This window comes from Ursus arctos, chromosome X (genome assembly GCF_023065955.2).
Source record: "Ursus arctos isolate Adak ecotype North America chromosome X, UrsArc2.0, whole genome shotgun sequence".
NCBI lineage: Eukaryota > Metazoa > Chordata > Mammalia > Carnivora > Ursidae > Ursus > Ursus arctos.
Genome location: NC_079873.1, coordinates 94,644,543 through 94,665,435, shown reverse-complemented (window position 1 = coordinate 94,665,435; position 20,893 = coordinate 94,644,543). Strand labels below are relative to the sequence as shown.

General features: G+C 48.3%; 1 protein-coding gene across 4 annotated transcripts; it reads right to left on the bottom strand.

The window, feature by feature from the left end:
* Positions 1 to 1,192: 1,192 nt before the first annotated feature.
* ATP1B4 (ATPase Na+/K+ transporting family member beta 4) lies at positions 1,193 to 20,176 on the bottom strand. 4 transcript variants are annotated; one of them, XM_026520509.4, is made up of 8 exons: positions 19,785 to 20,176; positions 15,578 to 15,845; positions 11,100 to 11,228; positions 10,736 to 10,840; positions 7,312 to 7,508; positions 6,577 to 6,633; positions 4,358 to 4,453; positions 1,193 to 3,611 (listed from the first exon to the last, which is right to left on the bottom strand). In XM_026520509.4, exons 1-8 carry the CDS (start codon positions 19,845 to 19,847, stop codon positions 3,450 to 3,452), a joined length of 1,077 nt encoding a protein of 358 aa, XP_026376294.1. In that variant the 5' UTR covers positions 19,848 to 20,176; the 3' UTR covers positions 1,193 to 3,449. The 4 variants fall into 4 exon arrangements, with proteins under 4 accessions (XP_026376294.1, XP_044247557.1, XP_057170066.1 ...); XM_044391622.3 differs by having other exon boundaries at positions 15,590 to 15,845; positions 19,785 to 19,962; XM_057314083.1 differs by lacking the exon at positions 10,736 to 10,840 and having other exon boundaries at positions 19,785 to 20,169.
* Positions 20,177 to 20,893: the final 717 nt, after the last annotated feature.

Below are 20,893 nucleotides of genomic sequence, written 5' to 3'. Positions count from 1 at the left end.
TTTGGCTCCTTCTCCCAACCTCAAAGTTTCTCTTGGTGTTCTTTTCATACACAAACAAATGGAACAATTTATACCAAGACTCGATGAAGAAAGGAAGTTTGCTCTGACGAAACAGTCTTCCGAAAAGCCAGAGTGTAGAGACTACAAAAGGAAAAATGCTCCGAAATGAAACAACTTTTAGTTTCATCCTCCTGTGGTTAAACCCCAAGAGTCAAAAAAAAAAAAAAAAAGGTAGGGGGAAGCAGAAGAAAAAGGTTTTAAACTAATAAGCTGTCAATTGTCAAGTTTTCCACCCACATGACTGCCCAGTATTCCTGTGGGAAAATCAGTGGTACCGTCTAGAAAGAGAAAACCATACACTTCTTTTTTATTTCAATTTATTGTTGTCAACAATTCCTCAATACAATAATAATGTTTTCTACATGAAGAGTCCCAGCAAATAGATGCCTAAGAAAAGTTACTTTAGGATAATGATTTCAGAGGGGTGAGAAATCATAAATCTAGCATGGACAAAACCACGAAGGCATTTGGAAGTAGTAATTCTCATTGACAATCAAGTAAAACCAAGTGCATTGCAACAGATGGTATACAGATCAAATCCCGGTGTGAAACGGTAGGGGGGGAAGATTTAAATTAATCCACCGGAAGTTTATTGAACTGTCAGAATTCCATTTTAGTGAGTATATATTATAATATCCAGTTCTGCGTGATAACGCTATTTTTTCACGTCCCATCCGACAACCCAAACCATCCTAGTACTATTCAATACTGCTTGGAAACTGTGGATACAATGGATTCCACTGAATGAGAAATGCTGTACGACAAAAGATTAATAATTCCTTGTCTGTGTAATAGTCAACGCATTTAACAGGATAATGTATTATGTATAAAATATAGCACCAGTAGTTGAATTCCTGTGAAATGTTAACTATTCTAACTCAAATTTGACATATGTTTCAAAATGTTTGGGGTATCATCCATTGATTTTTAAAAAGATGGTACTTCCTGGTAAGCAGCAGCTCAGAGTAGAAAGAGCACTGGACCTGGAGTCAGATGCAATGCAGGTTGTTTTCTCTAAACACTCTAGTATCCTTTCCAGATCTAATGTTCTATTATCTTTTACTACTGAAGTTTGAGAGTTTGATTATTTGAGGTAATCTTGAAATGGTTTTAAAGTTACCGTCTTCAGATATTTTGTTCTTTCTTTTTAAAGATTAGTTTTAGAAATGGAATTTGGTAAGAACAGGAGTTGGGAGGAGACAGTTTCACTGGTTTTTGTTTTTTTGTATTTTCCACAGATCTGCTGTCGAATATCTTTTATCACTTGTTAATAGAGGTCGGCTCCCCTCTACTCTGTTGACAAGGGTTGGAAAGCTGGAAGGAGATTCCCAAGAGCAGCCGCAGTGCTTTCTGCCACAAGCGAAAGAGAAAAACACTATCTGAGAGACTAGATTGGTGTGGTGTGTTTACATAACTGGCTCAAGTTCCCGAGGTTAAATAGCTTAGAATTTCTTAAGAGAGTTCACTTAAGCAAATGTTGCATTTGTTCTCAGATTTCCTTCTCCCCAACCTCACTTGTGTTTACATCTCCACATCGGTGTCTGACCAATAGGAATCGCAAGCTTTAAATTGATCACATCTTGCTCTCCAATCTTCCTTCTCTCTTGGATTCCCAGTCTTGATCAACAGTATCACCATCACACTGGTTCTAGCCAAGTTCAAAGCCTTGGAGCCATTCTTGACCCCCCTTGTCCCTCATTGCCCATTCCCCAGTCTTGCCCTCTCCAACCCACCCTTCACACTGTAGCTGCCAAAGTGCTCTTTCTAAAGTGCAAATATGATCGCAGAGCTTCCCCGCTTAAAATACTTTAATGACTCCTTTTCACATATTGGATCAAACTCAAAGTCCTCTTTCAGTACCCGTATACCTCTCTAGCCCAATCCCCTGCCCCTCGCGGCCATTCCTTGGAGCCCCTTACACTCCAGTTACACGAACTGCTCCCAGTTACCTAAACACACCGCGGTCTTTCGTGATTGTGACTTTGCATGTGAAATTTCCTCTGCTACATTCTCAGCTCAAGTTCGTTACTTTTCCTCGTGTTCCCACAGCATTTCCACCTACTAGTTGTGTATCTCGTCCTACTAGTTCACAGTTACTTCTTTGCTTGTTAGTCTTCACTACCAGACTGCCAGTTCCCTGTTTCGGGAGAAGATAAACATTATAGAGGAGATTCAGACTCTGGATGCTTCTAGGTGGCACTGAAGCTTACTTTGGACCCCGAGACACTAATGCAATTCTCTACGGCTCACTTTTTCTCCTTGTCCCAGCCCTCCCCCTGGTGGAGGTGTTAAGAAGCAGTGGAATGGTCGCATGGCCAAAGATAGACAAAGCAGCCTGGCTGATCCACAACCTGGATAAACATCTGTCCCACATCGTATTCTAGGCAAATGAAACGCTGGCAATGGGCCTTGGATTTGGGGTGGCCTGGCGGGAGCTTTCTGTCTTACTATGTATCAGTTGGCAGACCGTGATTTCAATCCCTAGAGCTGTAGCCAGGGCTCAACATGCCCATCCCGGATGGTCTTGAAGAACATTGTACTCCTGTCAAGCATATAGCCCAAGAATAATTCGCTGGTGGAGATCTTCCTTGTTTTCTCCTTTGCCTGAAGCTGAGACACACCCGTGTGCAGGAATGTTTGCCTTGGGATGATCACACCACAGAGCAAGGAATCAAATGCCAATCACATCCACATGGTAGGTATTCTCCCCAGTTGCTATGGACCCCACCTCCTCGAAAAAGTCATAGGAAAGGTGTTCATTTCTATTCCAGCACGATATCCAGTTAGCACTGCTTTCTGTCCCAGTTGAAGGTAACCTAGTCTTCAAATCAGTATTATTTAGTTGCCCATTTGAGGCAGCCAGTTCCTCAAACACCCTTGGATATAGAGTTCTCTAGGTATGGTAGCCCTAGGTGTATTCTGAGTTGGTCTGATTGGTGATTCCCGGGGAAGGAACTTGCCAGGCAGGTTAAGAAAAAAAATTTTTTTTAAATGTTATCAGCCTGGTTGGGAGGAATCTCACCTCTAAAAACAAAATTTTACAGAACACAATGAATTTAAAATCATCATAGAAATTCTCCTTCATGGCTCTTTTGAATTTTCTCAGATACTATGTTTACACTATGGTGAGACTTCTAGCAGCAATGGGTTTTAGTTTTAAGTGGGGGGAAAGGAAATTAACATCATCTATTTGTCATCAGGAGAGACTACCTTTAAAAAATCAATCCCACAATGTCATTTTATACATATGTCAAAGGCAAGGAAAGATGACCTGTTGTCTTAGGTGTCCATCTGGCTGTGTCCTGAGCGAAGAAAAAGAATTCAGGTACTACCAGGGGGTACATGAAATAAAACAGAAACAGAACTAGTGGGAGTGGTCCGCAAAGTTCTTAGGTTTCTATGTTCAGCGTAAAGATCACCCTACCCACAAAACGATCGTTGATGACATCATTTATGATGCCCTTGCCCTTCAGCTGGCACTGGACAGGCACTGCTTGGTTCTTCACCACATCTGTAAAGTGCATTGCCACCAGCGGGGAGGTGTAGTTAACCTGCAGGCGGAAGAACAGTGAATCCTAAGTGGGAGGAGCGGAGGGCGTGGCGTGGGTAACAGGATGCAAGTGAGCGGATACTTCAGTGCAGGATGGGATAACCTCCCGCAGCGAACTGGGTAAATCCCATGATGCCAAGGCACGAATGGCTTAAGCAACTGACATGCGCGCTCTCTGCCCTGGGACGGTGGGGAAATGACATGTTTCTCTCATAAGTCACTGTCAGATGTCTGACTGTCCTCTGGGGAAAATCAGTTCTAACTCTGTGTGATAGGAGTTTCTGGATATCAGACCACAAATGAAACCAGAACTAGTATCTTTCAAATGTCTATGCTAAAGGTGGAGCCTCACCCTATGACCCACCACCCACTGCCCCAAGGCTTCACCTGGGAGAAACAGGCAGGTGTGATTATTTGGGTGTCGTGGAGTGCAATGACAGTGATTTGTCTGCTCCTGGCTCTGCCACTATTAGCTATGTGTGTTGGGCAAGTCACTTTCTCTCTCTGAACTCGAATTTCTCCATCTGTAAACTGGAGGAACTAGACCAGACCATGTCTGAATTACCTTCAGATACGGAAAGGAGTGGTTATACTAGGAATTGGTAGAGAGAGCTCCTGGTCTTGGCCAGCCGCGATTCACCCCACTGTTACTACATGAGGCTCCCTGATTCTCAGAGATTCTGGACAGCCGTGCCTCTGTCTCCGAGCCCTTTCTGACAGCAAAGACTGAAAAGGATACAGGCTTACATGAGTCAGTTTGCCGTAGTAAGGGTAGTAGCGAAGGTCAAAAGAAGCCGACTCTGGGTAGTAATTGATGGATCGGATGTCATTTTCATCGCCTCTCTGGAAGTAAAAGCAGGTATATGTGGGATGCTGGGTCCCTCGGTGGGTTGAAGCCTAAGCTCAAGGGGTCTGTGCCCCGGGGAAAATCACGATGTGACCCACAACCAAATGTCCCAGGAAGACCCATGAGAGCAGACTGGGGCATAGCTTACCCCACATCTATCCCCAGAGCATTTCCAGGGAGAGACTGTGCCTCGGTTTTCAGTTCAAGGAATATCGAATGGAAGGTCTGGACTCAGGAGGCCGAACGTGCTCGATATAGTTCTGTACCGGCTCCTGGGGACCCAGACAGAAGGGCTCTGGAGGGCTGGCAGTAGCTGGTGCTGCTCTAGCAAGAGGGCCTACCGTGCCAGCCCCTCTCCAAAAAAAAAAAAAAAATCATCCTGGGCCTGGCACCCAGTCTTGGACGTTGAGGCAGGTAGAAGTTAGAACATGTTGAGTAAACCCCATGCCGCGACAACTTGCACACCGTGGGTTCAGTTCCATTGGAAGTCAGACCAGGTGCACAGGGGTCTGCTGCATAGGGACACAGCCTATAGTTTGGCCCACCGAAACTCAAGTCTCAGACCACCTTCTCTGTAGTGCTTAATTACAGGAGGTGAACTCAGGAGGATAAGCCAGAGGGAGCCAGGGCTGGAAAGATGAAATAAGTAAGTCTACCCTCATGATATCATGTCAGGTAGGGGACTGACCTTTCGCCTGTGCATTAGGCTTGCTCTATATAGCCGAGGTCTGGGGGCTAATAAGGGACGAACAGTGGATTACTACTAGCAAATCACTCTCTGGGGTCATGTGATTACTTCTGTCAATATAGTGTAATCGTTCAGAGTATACTCTGAGCTCTCCTTAATTTATTCTAGTGATTACCTTGTCCTGCTTCATTTTCACAAGTTGGTGTGGATTTTGACCAATTGATTATTATAGCATGTATAAAGACCCTTACTATTTCTTGTTTTCTTTTTAAAAGACAGTTCTCAGCAAGGTTCTGTGTAAGTGGAAAAACGAATGGCTTCCACTGGGGAACTCAAGCCAATTAATATACTAGTTTAAGACTGAGTCGGTCTTTATGATTTACTTAACGTATTCTTCTAGAAGGCAATGCAATTCACGTCTGTGAATAGTCAGTGCCACTCGTTTGTTGTCACGCCTCACGTGCACGTATATTTACACACACTCATGTCCATGTGAACGGAATGAATGTCCTATCTACCTTGTTCACGGGGCAAACCACGGCCTGACCTTTCAACACTCACCTTCAGTGTCCCTACTGCTCCTTTCATAGCAGCTGTAATACGTGATTGCCCCGATTTCAGAGACAGAGTCCTAGTTATCTTGGCACCCCCAACACCTAGCGAAATACCTGGTATACTGTAAGTGATCGATAAATGTTTGCTGAATAAATGCGGCCTTCAGCTGCTTTCGGATCTGCCTCCATCGAGGCTGGAGTTTTGAGCTGTATTTCTAGCACTGAGAATGGGATCACTGCCTTCACACATTAGCGAGACAGCTGTCCGGTCTGGGGGGCGCAGTGCATGTTAGGGAACGGTGGGAGCTACAGCTTCCAGTCTGAGAAGCAAACCCAAGATCTAGGGCTTCTCGCTACAAAGTAGCTAATTGGTGCAGATGAGATAGGAGTTAATGGCCCTGGAAGGACGGTTAATTAGCATATTAATGGGGGTTCTGTTTATACTTCCCTTGTAGTCATTTGTTGTTGCAACACTCAGTGCCCCTGGTCATTGCTGCAAAAAGTGAAATTCTGTTTTAAAAGCAGGGACTAATGACTCTAATGAACGCTGTTGAGTTCAAAGAAACAAGTAATTAGAGCTAAAAGCAAAAGTGTAAACAGAATCCCAATTAATGACGGGGCACATTGTCGGTCCCAGCCGTGGCCCTTAGCCCGTTCATCCTTTGGCTTTCACAGGTATAAACCGGCGCGGACACACACACCCGCACGACACACAAACACACATGAATTAAATGCTTTCTGGCAGGAAGGAGGCCGGAAGGTACTAACCCTTTCCCTAGCCCATGGCCAGTCATCCCTGGCGAAACCCTTGGAGGGGATGAACCATCTTTCTGCATAAAGCGATGTGCTACAATACTTACTCAAAAAGGCACTTTACCTGAACTTTGCAGGACACCTTCACGGGATCCCCAAGCTCAGGACGAAAGCCTACAATCTATCGAAAGAAAACCAGCGTTGTTGTTGTTGTTGTTGTTGTTGTTGTTAAACATCAAAAAGCAAAAGGGATTGAACAGTAAAAATGGGGCTTTTCTATCCCCTCCCCCGTAAGCCACCCCTTCCTTAGGCATAAACTGAACCTATTTTGCCCTCTCAGGAATGTTACAAAAAGCCAAAAATGCCAAAATATCTCCAGAGCTGTGCAGCTCAGCCTACTCCTTGCTGTGTCTGTGCCTGATGTTCATACAATGGTAACTGCAGCAAGAGAACCCCGAAGCTACAAAGAACTTTCAGGTCTGAAGAGGGATGTGCCTGGTAAGGCTCCACCACACCGAAGGCATGGCAGGAGAGGAGGAAAATGTAGCTCTTATGATACAAGAATTGTCCCCCCCATCATGTCAGTCCCCTGTTCCAAACAGCTCAGGACCTCATTACTGACCCAGGGCATCAAAGGGCAGGTTAGGGCAGGAGAGAAGAGTGCAAATAGGAAATACTCAGGGAGAAAAAGGGATTGTTGCTTGAAAGGTTTGTCCAGTTGTTTGTATTACTGATGCTGTCAGCGAAAGTGACCGGACGTGCAGCATGCGAAGACAGAGCCCAAGAGAAATGGAGTGGCCAGAGCCCTCCTACCCAGCTCCTCCACTTATTATCGCCGGAGTATCGAGGGCCAATATACCCGGTTCATCTTTAGAAGGATGCAGGGCTGTCCAGTAGAGTAGCCAAAAGTAGGGTCCTCCAAGCCAGAGCAGTTCTTCAGGAAGGAGCGCTTAAATTGGCAGGCCTTCTTGTCTTCATCCTCATCGCCATCTTGGATGAAGTATTGCCCCGGGGGACAATCTACATTCATCTCCTCTTGAAGACTGTCGTTGTAACCTAAAGCGTGGGGGGGGGGCGAAAGGGGGGGCATGTTAGGTGCTAGGGGGGAGGGCCACCTTGTCAGTAGTCCCCCTCCCTAGTTTCCCTTCTGCAGCTTGCTGGTGCTCCTCTGAAAGCCCACTCAGCCTGGCCTGGGCTCTGTGACCCGGCATTGGTGCCCAAGGCCCCCCATCAGCATCTCTCCTGGAAACCTTTCGGGCTCATCCCCTCGACCCACTTTGATTGCTTCTCCTTCCCTCTGAACTTTGGAACATCAATCTCTGGGTCACGTGTTGGTTACTGTATAACTTCCATTTTCCATTCTTTCTTTTTTTTTTTTAAAGATTTTATTTATTTGACAGAGAGAGACAGCCAGCGAGAGAGGGAACACAAGCAGGGGGAGTGGGAGAGGAAGAAGCAGGCTCCCAGCGGAGGAGCCTGACGTGGGGCTCGATCCCATAACGCCGGGATCACGCCCTGAGCTGAAGGCAGACGCTTAATGACTGAGCCACCCAGGCGCCCCTCCATTTTCCATTATTTGTTTTCAGCTATGGCAAACTGTACACTGGGAGGGCTGCCTCTTCTACTTCTGGAAGAGGAAGAGACACATAGATTCTGGAAGAGGGAATGAATCATGTCTCGGCATGGCTTGTATAAGGAAGTGAAGCTCTTGGGCTAAATCTCTGTACGCTCGGCCTAGGAAACATCTCCCTTGGAGGTCCACGAAAGACACCTGATACAAGAAAATGAGAAGTGTGTGTTGTGGGACAGGAGGGAGGGATAGGAGGAAGAGAGGGAGAAAGAGGAGATAAACCGGCTTCTCATCCTGTACAGACCGAAGTCAGCACCACAACACAGAAGCTTAGGTTGAAAGCCAGAAACCAACAACAAGCTGTAGCGTCTCCCCCGAGAAGGTGAGAGGGTGAGATCTCGTCTACCGAGACCCAAGGCACTCAGGGTTCATGTCCCTTTCCATCAGACGGAACGGAGCATGTGTCCAAGGTATACATATCATGGAGAGAGAGCTGAAAGGGGCTGTCTGTGAGCTCACTCTTTGGACTACCAGATGCCACGGAACTGGGCTTTGGAAATGACTGTGTTCTTTCCAATTTGGTTTTAAGTGCTGGAGTCCAGTTAGTCCTGTTAGGTCCAGCCCCCATGCATTCAAGTTCCTGGTAGCTTAGTTTTTTCATAGGAGACCTATGATCTACCAGTGGTAAAATTCCAAATGTACTGCTGGGTTGTACAGCAACCAGCTTGTGACTTGGGGTTAATATTATTAAGGAACAACTGGGAATTTTAAATCTATTCCAATTATGGTTAAGCCTTTATTTTTCTTTTGACAAAGCTACATTCGATTCAAGGTTTTGTTTTAATCTTTTTTTTTTTTTAGAACAAGAACTATGTTCAAATAATAAGTTTCTAAATAGAAGCTCTAATCACGTGTTCATTGTTTCTCTTGAGGTAGTTCCATTAAAAATAATGTGACATGGGCATGACTCTTATTGCAAAATCCCAGTACTCATGGGAATGAAATTGATACTCTGGGATGTCTATTTCAGAGATGTGTTCCTTTTAAATAGGGCATGTTATCTACACTTAGGAACTAAAAACCCAATGCTTTCCCTAATGTTCTCCATCTCTGTCGTCAGGTCAGAATTGGTATTTCTCTAACTACTAGCTTCTCGGAGGGATTTCCTCAGCAGAGATTCTGACAACACACTTGGAATAGCTCACAGTTTGAAAGAAAAGAAGATGTTGTGCTGGCTATGATGCCCAAAACGTTTTTTGCTTTTTTGTTTTGTTTTATTTTGTTTTGTTTTTGAGCTCAACGAACTACATGGACTCAGAAAGGACCCAGCCCCCCTCATTTTACAGATGAGGAATCTGAAACTCAGACTTCCCCCAAATGACACTGAGCATGACTGATCCGAAGTTGAGTTTCTAACTCCTGGTCACATGGCAGCAGCAAAGAACTACGAAAAGCAGTATTTCTCAAGCTTTAAAGTTCATAAGTTTCGATCCTGATCCAACAGGTCTGGGGTGGGGCCTGAGAGCCTGCCCTTCTAACAAACTCCCAGGGGAGGCCGCTGCGGCGGGTCCTAGATCACACTTCCAGTAGCAAGGGTGTCAAAACCACGGATGTGGGTTTAAACACTGGTTCGGCTGCTATGAGACTTCTATCACGTTACTTCCCCGCTCTGAGCCTCAGTTGCCCCATTTGTAGAATGGGGATGGTAGATTCTTTATGTGGCCCGAACGTGGGGCTTGAACTCACAACCTTAAGATCGAGACCTAAGCTGAGATCAAGAGTTGGATGCTTAACCGACTGAGCCACCCAGGCGCCCGAATAATGGTAGCTTCTATGCAGGGTTAAAGTGAAACGACAAAATGTATGCATTTACATAACACTTCCCATCGCAGAAGAGATGTTTTTCTCTTTCAGTGCACACTCTACTGCTCCCTATCCCCCCACTTCAGCCAGGCAGGGACCACCAAAGCAATCAAAGTGGCTTTTTCCACAAAAAAATTGTGCAACCCCCTGGGGCTTAGAGCCTGCATGCTCTGTGTCGAGCCTAAACCAAACTGCTACCTCAGTTTTCAGTCTGTGGAAGGGCTTCTCAAAAAGCCACTCGTTGGTCCCTGAAAGTATATCTGAAGACGCTATAGAGATATAGGCATCTGGCAAACATTTGCTGTCAAAATTTTGGAGTGACTGTCACCCAGAGATTCTTCCTCTAACTCCCTGCCGGGATGTTATTAAATCAAGGCCCTTGCTCTCTTCCTTCAAGATGGCCCATCTCCAAGAAAGGAATTCTCTTACCTTGAGAAAGTATAGGAGGCAGGAATCTTCCCATTCGGGAGAACACTCTTCTTTTCTCACCACTACCCACCCCCTAGAATGATCTTTTGTAAATGATCATTATTGAGCCATCTGGATGTGCCCAGGACATAACTAGGTGCCCTAGAATGTTTAACAAAAGAAAACAAGTTCTCTGCCCCAATGAACTTAGCGTCTTGCTGGAGAGTTTGGCTTATATGCTTTCAAGACAACATCCAAGCACAAACGAGAACAGTTCTGATTAAATATACAGGTGCTGAGGGGGATGCAAAGTAAGGAAAGACCAGGATGGGCTGGGGTTAGTGAGAGTGGGATTTCTGATGAATTGTGAATTTCGAATCCCCCACCTCCACCCCATCCCCTTTCCAAAGAGATGTTCCCCCATTCAGAGGAACTTACTTACCTTGGAGAAAGCCATTTAGGCTAATGACATAATGCTGCCAAGTGTCAGGTTCAGAAACGTTGAAGTTGAAGTTAAGGCTATGGGCGAAGGGTCTAATCATAACTCCTGGCAACGAAAACAGGTCTTGGATATATTAACCCGTTCTTGGGATAATTTTTTTGTATTGATTCCCATGAAACCATTACCCCCCAGGCAATCAAAATAAAAAGGACCATAATTTGCCAAGTACCATTTTACTTTTACTCTTAATAATTGAATCCCTAAGTCATTACCGGGAAGAGCCAAAGTTAATTGAGGCTGAACATGCCGTACAGGCGGATTTCTGTCCAGCAGTTCTGACAGCACAGGGCATCTGGGCACTCACCAGGCGGCTTCACCCTCTCAGTGAAGGTCGGCATGTAGGGACTGATGGTCAGAAATAGCGTGTACATGCAGAGGGTGATCACGGCGGCCAGGGAGGCATAGAAGAAGAAGTAAATGACTAAGATCAGGCCTGCAGAAGGATTAGAGATGAGAGAGGTCAGCGCTTGCCAGAAAGCCCTCCTGCCTCCTCGCTCGAACTCGCGAGCCAGCACCAACCCCAACACGTGAGCCGGCTTATATTTCTTTCTTTATTTTTCCACCTTCCCCAGATTCAGTATGTCCTTGCTTATTCAGACTTCACCAATTTGGAATTTGTGAGCACCGTGCCGGAGGCCTGATTGCGGTGTACCTTTACAGCAGCCCCGATGGAAGGGCTCGTTGAGCGGGTGGTGGCCATGAGCAAGATTATAGGGGAGTGGAGTTGAAAGTAGTGCAGTGGGCAAATTGCTTGGGAGTCCTCATGAAAGCAGGTGCCCTGAAGAGTCCTAGTGGCTTGGCTCCAGTGATTATGTGTATTTGCAAGTGATGAAAACAGCATTTCTTGTCACATACCCTATAATTCAAACTTTTGATTAATTTCCGCTGGACTTGCCTCTGCTCTATAATCAAGGCAAAGTGAGGTCTCACCCTACTTATTTCAAATCTTATTCATCTTTAGCAAAAGTTTAAGTGGCTCTGCTTTTCCAAAAGAACACGAGACGGGGAAGGAAGGAGCAAGAAACTGTACTTAATTATTGGCGCTCACTCCACCTGTGAGCTTGGACAAATTCCAGAACCTCTCTGTGCCCCCAATTCCTCACAGGTAAAATGGGAACAAGTTTAGCACTTAACCTCATATCCTGATCTACATCCCTAACAGTATCTGAAATTCCACTTCTCCTTGCGTCCTACCCTGACCTTACCATTTCCTCACTGTTTCATCGTGGACATGCTGCTCGCCTCTCTGGGCTTCAATTTCCTCATCTGTACAATGAGGACAGTAATAGGACTTCCTTCTTGGCGTTGGATGGTGCATATAAATAGCATAGCCCAGAGCCTGGCAGATACCAAGTGCTCTTTACACGGCAGGTCCTCACCATTGTTATTATTCGTATGATTATTGCTGTCGGACCAGCAGCACAGTTGTGTGAATCCCTCCTCCGTGGGCTGTTTTGGGATGAGGTTTGCCCCGGGATGAGGCAGCACCGAGTGAAGTGAGTGAGCTCTTTTCAAGCCCTCCTCGGAGCCCTTGCAGGCGATAATATCTGGCTCCGCTCACAGCGGGGACATGATATCGGAACGACAGGTTTGAACTGAATCACCAACCAGAAACCGGAACAAACCACATAACTCTGCTGTATCCCAAACGGAATCCAAATATTAATTTTTAAATTGAACCATGAACCAAATAAAATTAACCAGAAAGGGGCGGGGGAGGAGGAGCGGAGGAAGGGAGAAAAAAGATCCTCAGTCATCCAACTGGAAATGGACCCTTGACGTTTTATAAGGTGAACTGAGGCAGAACTGGAACAGGGACACATCGATTCAGCTGGACTCCCTGGAGAACGCACGGCCGCCCCTGTCCACCTGTGGTGCTTGATTACCGCCCACAGGCTGCCCTGTGCCTCCTCCTCCCTTCCTCGACGCCCGTCCCCAGTCCGGGGAATGGGCCGATGGCTGGAGCCATCCTGGGGGACTAGAAGACTCAGTTTCACGGATGCGAGGAAAACAATGGAATAGAGGTACTCTCCCTTGGACATATCTTCCGCCTCGCCTAGGACATGGGGCTAGGATGTGTAGGGGGGAGAAGGGTACTAGTGGTAAGTCCCCTGAGCCTTACCCCTGGGCTATGCCCTGAAGGCTGTGATGGGCTAACACAGCTTCCCACTCCCCATCCCTACCAAGGAAGACCGAGCACCATACCCATCGGAACCCACTGATCCCTCCAACTTTTTCTGCTCTGGATGTCCAGCTTTTACTCGGGCGACTCCTCTAGGTAATCCAGGGCTCTCTTCTGAATGCCTTACCCAAACCTGGAGAGACCGAGGTATCTTGGATATAGTAGGGACCCATGATCTAGATTCTTCATTGCTCCCACCAAAATATCCCATCAGGTCCTGAGACCCTACCCACCAGGGCCTTACTCATCACTACACTTCATGAAGACAATGGGGTGTTCCAGCAAGAGGATGAACCCCAGTGTTCATCTGACCTGGGCTTCAATCCCAGTGCCGCTGCTTAATAACTGTGTGACTTTAGATAAGTTACTTACCCTCTCTAAGCCTCAGTTTCTGCATCTGTAAAATGGGGATAATAATATTACTACCTCATATGGTTCTTGTCAGTATCCAATAAAATAACAGATAGTTCCTAAAAACAGAAGTTGCCCAGCTACCAAAGGAAAAACCCAGAATATAATCATAGGCTGGGTGAATAATGTTGGTGATGTCGATGTGCAGGCTGGGATGGGGTTAGTAAATGCTCAAGTGGGCACCTAGTTTTCAAGCAAGAGGGCAGCAAAGAGGGCAGCAAAGCATATGCTTGGTGGCCTAGGCATTAACGTCACTACGTGCCCCTTGCCCAGGCGTAGCCCAACAGCAGAAGCCTGAGTTCCTGGACTCTCCTCAGACCTGCCACCCAGAGGCCTGGGTACGGCTTACCATGTGGTGTCCCCACTACCATGTCTTCCCTGGGCCCTTGAACCTTTCTCCCCCATCCCTCTCTTTTGGCCTATGGATTATTCCCCGCAGGAGCAACGTGGATCAACTCATCTGGTGAAGTTCCAAGGGCTGGCTATTTGGGGGGGTAAAGTATAGCTCCCCCTCCCAGAATCACGCTTGCATTTCACAAGGCCTGTTTTCCCAGTCTTCTTTAGGCAAGGGAGAAACAGCTGTGCCCCCCTCTGGAGCCCCAGTGAGTGTCCGGCATTTGTCTGCAGCTTCCAGAATGTTGGAATGTTCCTTGAATGGTACATTTGTTACAGTTGAGAGTTTGAGGGATCGGCAGGGGTGGGGCTGGGAACTGAGGAGGGGTGAAGGGAGGTGGGCATTGCTCAGAGCCCCACACCTGCTATTCCTAATTCCAGGAAGGAGGGCTGGCCGGTTCACCCTGACGGAGCTGAATTAGAAACATAAACTAGGCGGGAGAGAATTCTCAGCCAAAGGGGCCTTTAGAAGGCATGACTGTCAACTTTAGCAGCCTAGACCCTGGGCACTGGGGGACTCTGATTTCTTCCATAGAGTCATCTATTTTGTTCTTCTCCTATGGATTAACTGAATGCCAAGCCAGCAGCTGCTCTTTTTCTGGGCCGTGCAGAGAGTGTGGCAAGTGTGACTTTTACCACGGCTACATCTCCTGAGGAGACGGCTCAGCGTGCATAGTTCAAGAGGTGAGTAGGGCCCTGGGAGAGGGCTGCCGGAGAGGTCGTGAAGTCAAAGCGGTGGCTAAGGAATGCCATTCTGCCACTGATTGAGCACGACGGGACTCGGCCGTAATCATGAGAAATGACCCCTTTAAACCGAATTTCTCTGTGTACGCGGGAGCCTAAAGCACCCACAAGCCGGGGCCGAGGGCAGCCCTCCTGGCTTTCCTTTTCTGACATTGCTGGGTGAAGCGATGAGATCGCATAAGCGATCAAGTTAGCAGGCACCGGGGTCTCATATTCTAGCAATAGTCTCCTGCATAGTACAGTGGACCCTTGAACAGTGCGGCGCGTAGGGGTGCCAAGCCCCGTGCGATTGAAAATCTGTGTCTAACTCTTGACTCCCCCCAAACCGAACTCCTAATAGCCTACTGTTGACCAGGAGCCTTTTGAATAACAGAAAGAGTCCATTCGCACGTATTTGGTATGTTACGTGTGTGATATACTGTCTGCTTACAATAAAATAAGCTACACGGAAGGACATCTTGTGGAAGAGAAAATACATTCACAGCACTACGCTGTACTCGCAGGGGGAACACAGCGCGCCCGTGCAGAGCAGCGCCGTCCAAACCTGTGTGGTTCAAGGGTCAACTGTGCTTTCCAGTCTACAATTGGAGCACCTGACGGGAGCCTCAGGCTGATCCTGTGGGAGAGACAGGGTAGGGATTGTTTCCCTCATTTGGCAGGTGAGGAAAACCGAGGCTCAGAGAGGGTAAATGATGAGCCCAAGGTCACACAGATAGAAAGTGATGGGGCTGGGACTTAAATAAATAAATAAATAAATAAATAAATAAATAAATAAAGCTGTGCTTTTCCAACTCATTCTTACTGTCTCTCCGCATCGCAAATGAAGTTGAGCCCAGCGGCTTTCAGCTCCACAATCCAGTGTGTTAACTACTTGGAGTTTCTTCCGATGGGATCTGCCCACACTCCAGGCATTTCCCTAGGCATCGAGCCCTTCACACGAAATCGAAGAGAAGTTTGCAGACAAGCCCATCCAACATATGGTAAAGGAGTCCTGGACACCAAGCCAAAAGCAAAGGACACCCGACTGGGGCATTGGGACAGCTGGGACTTACTCCAACTCTGACCTGTTCGGGCCAGAGACATCCTTTTCTCCGGATCCCACAGGTATTCGTTCACGATCTGCCATCTCTGCCACCAGGCATTGCCTGCTGGCTCACCCTGACCCTTTTCCTCCTCCTTTTCCTCCTCTTCTAGCTCCTCCTCTTCCTCCTCCTCCTCTTCTTCCTCCTCCAAATCGGGTGCCACCATCACCCGGGCCTCTTCTTCAGCTTCTTCCTCTTCATCTGCTAAGTAGTTCTGGTTCACTTCATCCTGATCGTCCTGGAATGGTGACAAAACACAGTCCCCTTTTTGAAAAAAATTCCCCAGGGCGCGTCCCATCAGCCAAAAGGAATGGAAACCGACTCCATATTTTGGAGACGCTTCCCCGTACACATACCCATCATTACAAGAGGCACATGTTCTCTCTCTCTCTGCTCTTTTGGAGGAAATATCCTTTCTTTGACCCGTTTTGACCCAGTATTCTTTCCACAGAGGTGTACGTTTTATTCTCAGCCGCAGGCCCCTGGGCTCTTCCCCTCACGACTCTGCTTATGTCACTCCTCGGTCCTGGGGCCCTGGCCTCACTTTGTCTGGCCTGTCAGGGCGGGGCTGAGCCCAACACTGAAGGACGGAGTCACTGTAGACACTTGAGTCCACCGTGGCAAATTCTAAGTCCAAGCCGGCTTTATCGTCGGTCTTGTAGCTGGCGGGTGCTCAACCCGACCATCCCGCTTTGTCCCTGAAGGTAACGGGGACGGACAGCAGGAGGAGAGGCCAGCGGCTGGACTCCGCCTCAAAACTGAGACTCCCTCCCCAGCAGAAACAAAGCACAGGGGTCTGTTTGCGGCTTCTCTGACTGCTGCCTGAGCTGACACCTCTTTTTGCCTTCAGCTGGTTCAACAGACTCCCTGAGGTCTGGAACCTCAACTGACGCTTCCCTCATCTCCCCCCTTCCTCCCCCCCACCCCATACCCTCGGCAAAAATCTGGGCACGTAGTGAGTGCTCAGCACATAGCTGTTGATTGACTGATTGCAGTCACTGAGATCCGAAACTGTAATCTTCTCTGAGTGGTTCTAAGAAAATGAAACAAAAAAAGAGAAACCCAGACTTCACCAACGGTATTTCAAATGCCTTCCAGCCACAGGCAGGAGAGCTGGATCTTTGCTCTTTGGGGGTCTGCCAAGGCTCACTGCAGCAGCAGAAAATGAGGCCACCCTCCCTTCCCTCTGTTGTCCAAATCTGAAGAGTGGCGGGGCCTGTGCACCTGTTGGGGCTGGATGTGTCAAATGATAGAGGCCAGGGGCTCCATGCTGCCCCCTCCCTGTCTGATTCCTCAAAGGCCGTTTAGAGGACACTCAGCTAAAAATGCTGCCATGGGTTGGGGGGGGCTCAGAAAATTGGATTGTGCAGAATTAGTAAAAGTGACACAGAATGACAAGGCTCTGCTCTCAGCGTTCAGGCTGGCCAGCACTATCTAGGTCTGGACCGTAAGCACTGCTGAATGGCTCTCGAATTTGTTCCAATGCACAGCTTTCTGTCACACACCGTGTTAGAACTGACAGGGACCTTGAAGATTCCCTTGTCCATCGGAGGCCCAGAGAGGGGGCAGGACACAGCTACAGCCACACAAGAGAGTTTGTGGCCGAGTTGACAGTCTCAGGACCTGTGTCTCTTGTTGCCTGGGATAGGGAGGTCTCCCCCTCGTACACCAAGCGCAAGCGCCTAGACGTCGTTAACAGGTCGATGGAGCCACCGGCGCTGTGTTGCGTTCTGTGTTCCCAGGAGACTGTGGGTGCTCAAAATCAAGGCTTTCTGACTCTGACATGGACACACGGTACAAGGCTCAGGAGAAGAGCCCCCAGCCCTCAGTGTTGAATGGATTAATAAATGTTCTTAAATCTCTTTCCCTTGTGTGCGAACACAGGTACGCATTTGACCTCCCCAACTACATTCTGAGCACCCAAGGGGCAGAGTCGGTATTTTCCAGCTCCCTGATGCCCCCCCACCCGTGTGGAGCCCACAGCTCGGGAGCCCGTGGGGAGTGAACGAGCGCCGGGGGTAACCACCAGGCTTAAGCCTGAGCCTGCACTCTGGGGAAACGGCTCTCGCAGAGCTTGTAGCCCTAACCCCAGCAGCCTGCTAGACGGTGGTGGATGGTCCTCGTGGCCCCCGAGAATCTACCGCAGCTGGGAATCTCCGAGCATTTGAGGTTGGAACGGTTCACTGCGGAGGGATTTATAGTCCCCTTTATGTTTTCTGGACAAATTCCTTTTCTCCCCCTCTTGCCGGGGCGCCTGCCCTCCACCTCCGCGCACAGAGGAGGCAGCTGGCCTGGGCCTCAGCCTGATCGTATTTGTAGATATGGGCTTTCATGATAATCCCATTAAAGATGGCTTGTCATTAAAGCTTTACCCTCCCGGGAAGAATTAACCTTCTCCGAGCTAATTTCCCCACGGCTCTCAACACTGCCTGAGTTTCAGGAACCTCAACTATCTCTTTTGCTCTCCTCTGCTTCCCGGTGCAGGAGAACCTCACATTGTGCAAGGGAGGCACTTCGGTGCAACTATTTAACAGAATCCTGTAGGGGATCCTCTGGTCATGAGAGGGTCTGTGTTTGTCCGTTGCCTAAAGTGGCGGTGCCCTCATGTGATAGTGTGTGTGAATGTGCTGGAATATAGTAGTGGGTGTGTGCCGGAGTCATCATGTTGCCCTAAAAGGGAACAGTCTGAAGGGCAGAGGGTGGCTCCATTTTGAGCACTCTAAATATATAAACATATAAACATATAAACAAACAGTGTGACCCGAAGGATAAATTTGTGCCCTGCATTGAGTAACACCCTGTAAACACTTGAAGGGTTGGTTAATTTTAAAGCGAAGTTAGCATACGAGAAACCACTGCGTTAAATGGTTTCTTTTTAAATTTGATCAAGTATCCCCTCTAAAGGCCAAGATGCCCCGATGCACTTGACGGATTATTGAAACGCTACACAACGCTTGAGCAACATGACGCGGAAAAGAAGCCAAGGAAGGACGAGTTCTAGCTGCCCGACAGGCCGTGACTGCTCCGAAAGCCGGGAGGGACTCTGGAAGTGCGAAAAGAAAGATTCTGCGCGGTGTGGCTGAGAAGGGAAGCCCTCTGTGGGTTGATACGGGGTTGGAAGGATTCGTGTTTTCCTGGGCCGGCTGTTGACAGTCTTTTTTTAACTCCCCGGTTATATAAGCGGCCATTTTCCAAAGAAAAGTGGATTAAGGCTTGTTTCCTCCTGGGGCTCAGGTCACAGCCCTCTCTGGGGGAGATCTCAGACCACACTCTCCCCCTCCCCGCCAAAAAAAGGACTGCGTGGGGCATATGGTAACGGTTTCTAGCAAAGTAAATGCAAAGAAACGGCGGGTTCAAAGACATCTGTAGAGCACCCTGGAGATAAACAGCGACAGCGGAGAGGCGTGCGTGTGCACGCGTGCGTGCGTGCGTGCGTGCGAGTGGGGGGGCAGGGTGGGGGGGCAGGCAGGTTGGCAACGGGGGCGGTGGGTCAGAGGGCCAGGGAGTTGCCTACTGCTCGTCTAATAGAGCACAAGATTAGAAGTGAGCAGACTTGGCGTTCTCACTGGGGCTCTTCCGCTGACTTGCAAGTCACTCCTGTGCTCTGAGCCCCAGCAGCCTCCTTTACATAATGAGGGGTTCTGGAGAGATGATGTCTAAGATTACTGCCGGCTTCTATCTACGATTGTCTGATTTTAGCGAGAGTTGGGAATTTCTGCTTTAGAAACGGAGCAGCTGGGTTCCTAAGACGCTCCCGCCCCAGGGGACGGAGACAGCTGGGTGGGCAGGGTCTTTCGCTTCCTCTTCCCCTTCCTCTCTCTCCTGGCGAAAATTTCCTGCTATCGGACCAAAACCTCTACTCCCAGACTCCAAAAGGTCTGTTTGCTTAAATTCTAGACTCCTCCCCCCGCAATTTTAGAAGGCCCCTATTCTTTTGGCGTCTTCCCCTTCCCTTGTCTTTTGTTCCCCAGGAAGAGGGGTCTCCTCCTTCAATGCAGCAATGTAGGGCACAATGGGGTGCCAGGAGTCACTGCTCGAGCCTGAAATTATAGGCTTCCTTAAACCTCGCCGTTCCTGCCCGTGCTGAGGAGAAGCGCCCATAAGCCAAGATCTACGCAACCCCCAACCCACCCCCCTAAAAAGGGTCGGCAAAATACTCTGCTTCCCCAGGACTCACAAGTCTGTAGCGATAACCGTAAGGAGAGGCCGGAGCCCTTCTGGACCGGAGCTGCCTTCTCATGGCTGGTCAGTGGGCGAAGCCGAGGCAGAGGCAGGCAAGAGGGTGAGAGAGCTGCAACTTCTGCTGGTACAGGAGACACTGGTTGCTGGGGACACTTGGCGCCTGGGAAAAGTGAACCCTCCTGGCACGAGCCCTTCCCCAAAATAATCTAACATGCCCCTCTCTCATTGGTTGGCCCATTCCCTGAATCAAAGGAAAGCCCTTATGGAAAAGCAAGCTCATCATCACAGGGAGGGGGAGATATTCTGGGTCACGAGGATGAGCGACTCACCACCCCCCTCACCTCTCGTCTCCACCCGCCCTCTGCCCTTCTCTAGCGCCCGAGGTACTATGGGCCCAATGGAAATCTTAAGTCGTGTTCTTCTCAATTGAGAGCCGAGTATCAGTGTGCGCAGGAGGTGGGGCGTGGGTGGGAGTTGGGGGTTGAGGGGACATGGCCAAGAATAACTTTCTTTTTTCATAAGACTGATCTCATGCAAAAGGATCTAGGGTGTCAGGAAAGATTCCCTTTGCTCCCCCCACCCCCCTAACACACACCAAGCCACCTACAATATTCCTTACTTGTGTCAACCCATGAGCCCCTTGAAATGTGGATTATGCATTCTGATTTTAGAGGCCAGGCTCCTGCTCTACCCCTCCCCTCCGCAAAGAGGGTCTTGCACATAAAGAAGCCTTTTTCTAGCCCACATGTCAGAATGGCCCCATCAGTCACTGCCCCTCACACACACACCCCTTGGAATCCTGGCCACATTTCTCTAGTGGTTGAGATCTATATTTATCCCTTAGCATCAGGGCAGGGAACAGGCCAGAACTTTGCAGTGTCAGTTTCTCAGACATATATAACTCCTGAAGCCAATGTGGGATCCAACAAGAGAAAAATTAGTGGAAAGAGCCAAAACATTGTATAGCATTTTTGGTCTGTTTGGTCCACCCGCCCAGAGCCTGGGTGGCTAACAGGCTTGGGTGGAATTTGTGATCATTCTTTCATAAATCACCCCCCAGCCCATTATACCCAGGTGGCTGAGAACGTTGCAGATAATGAGATT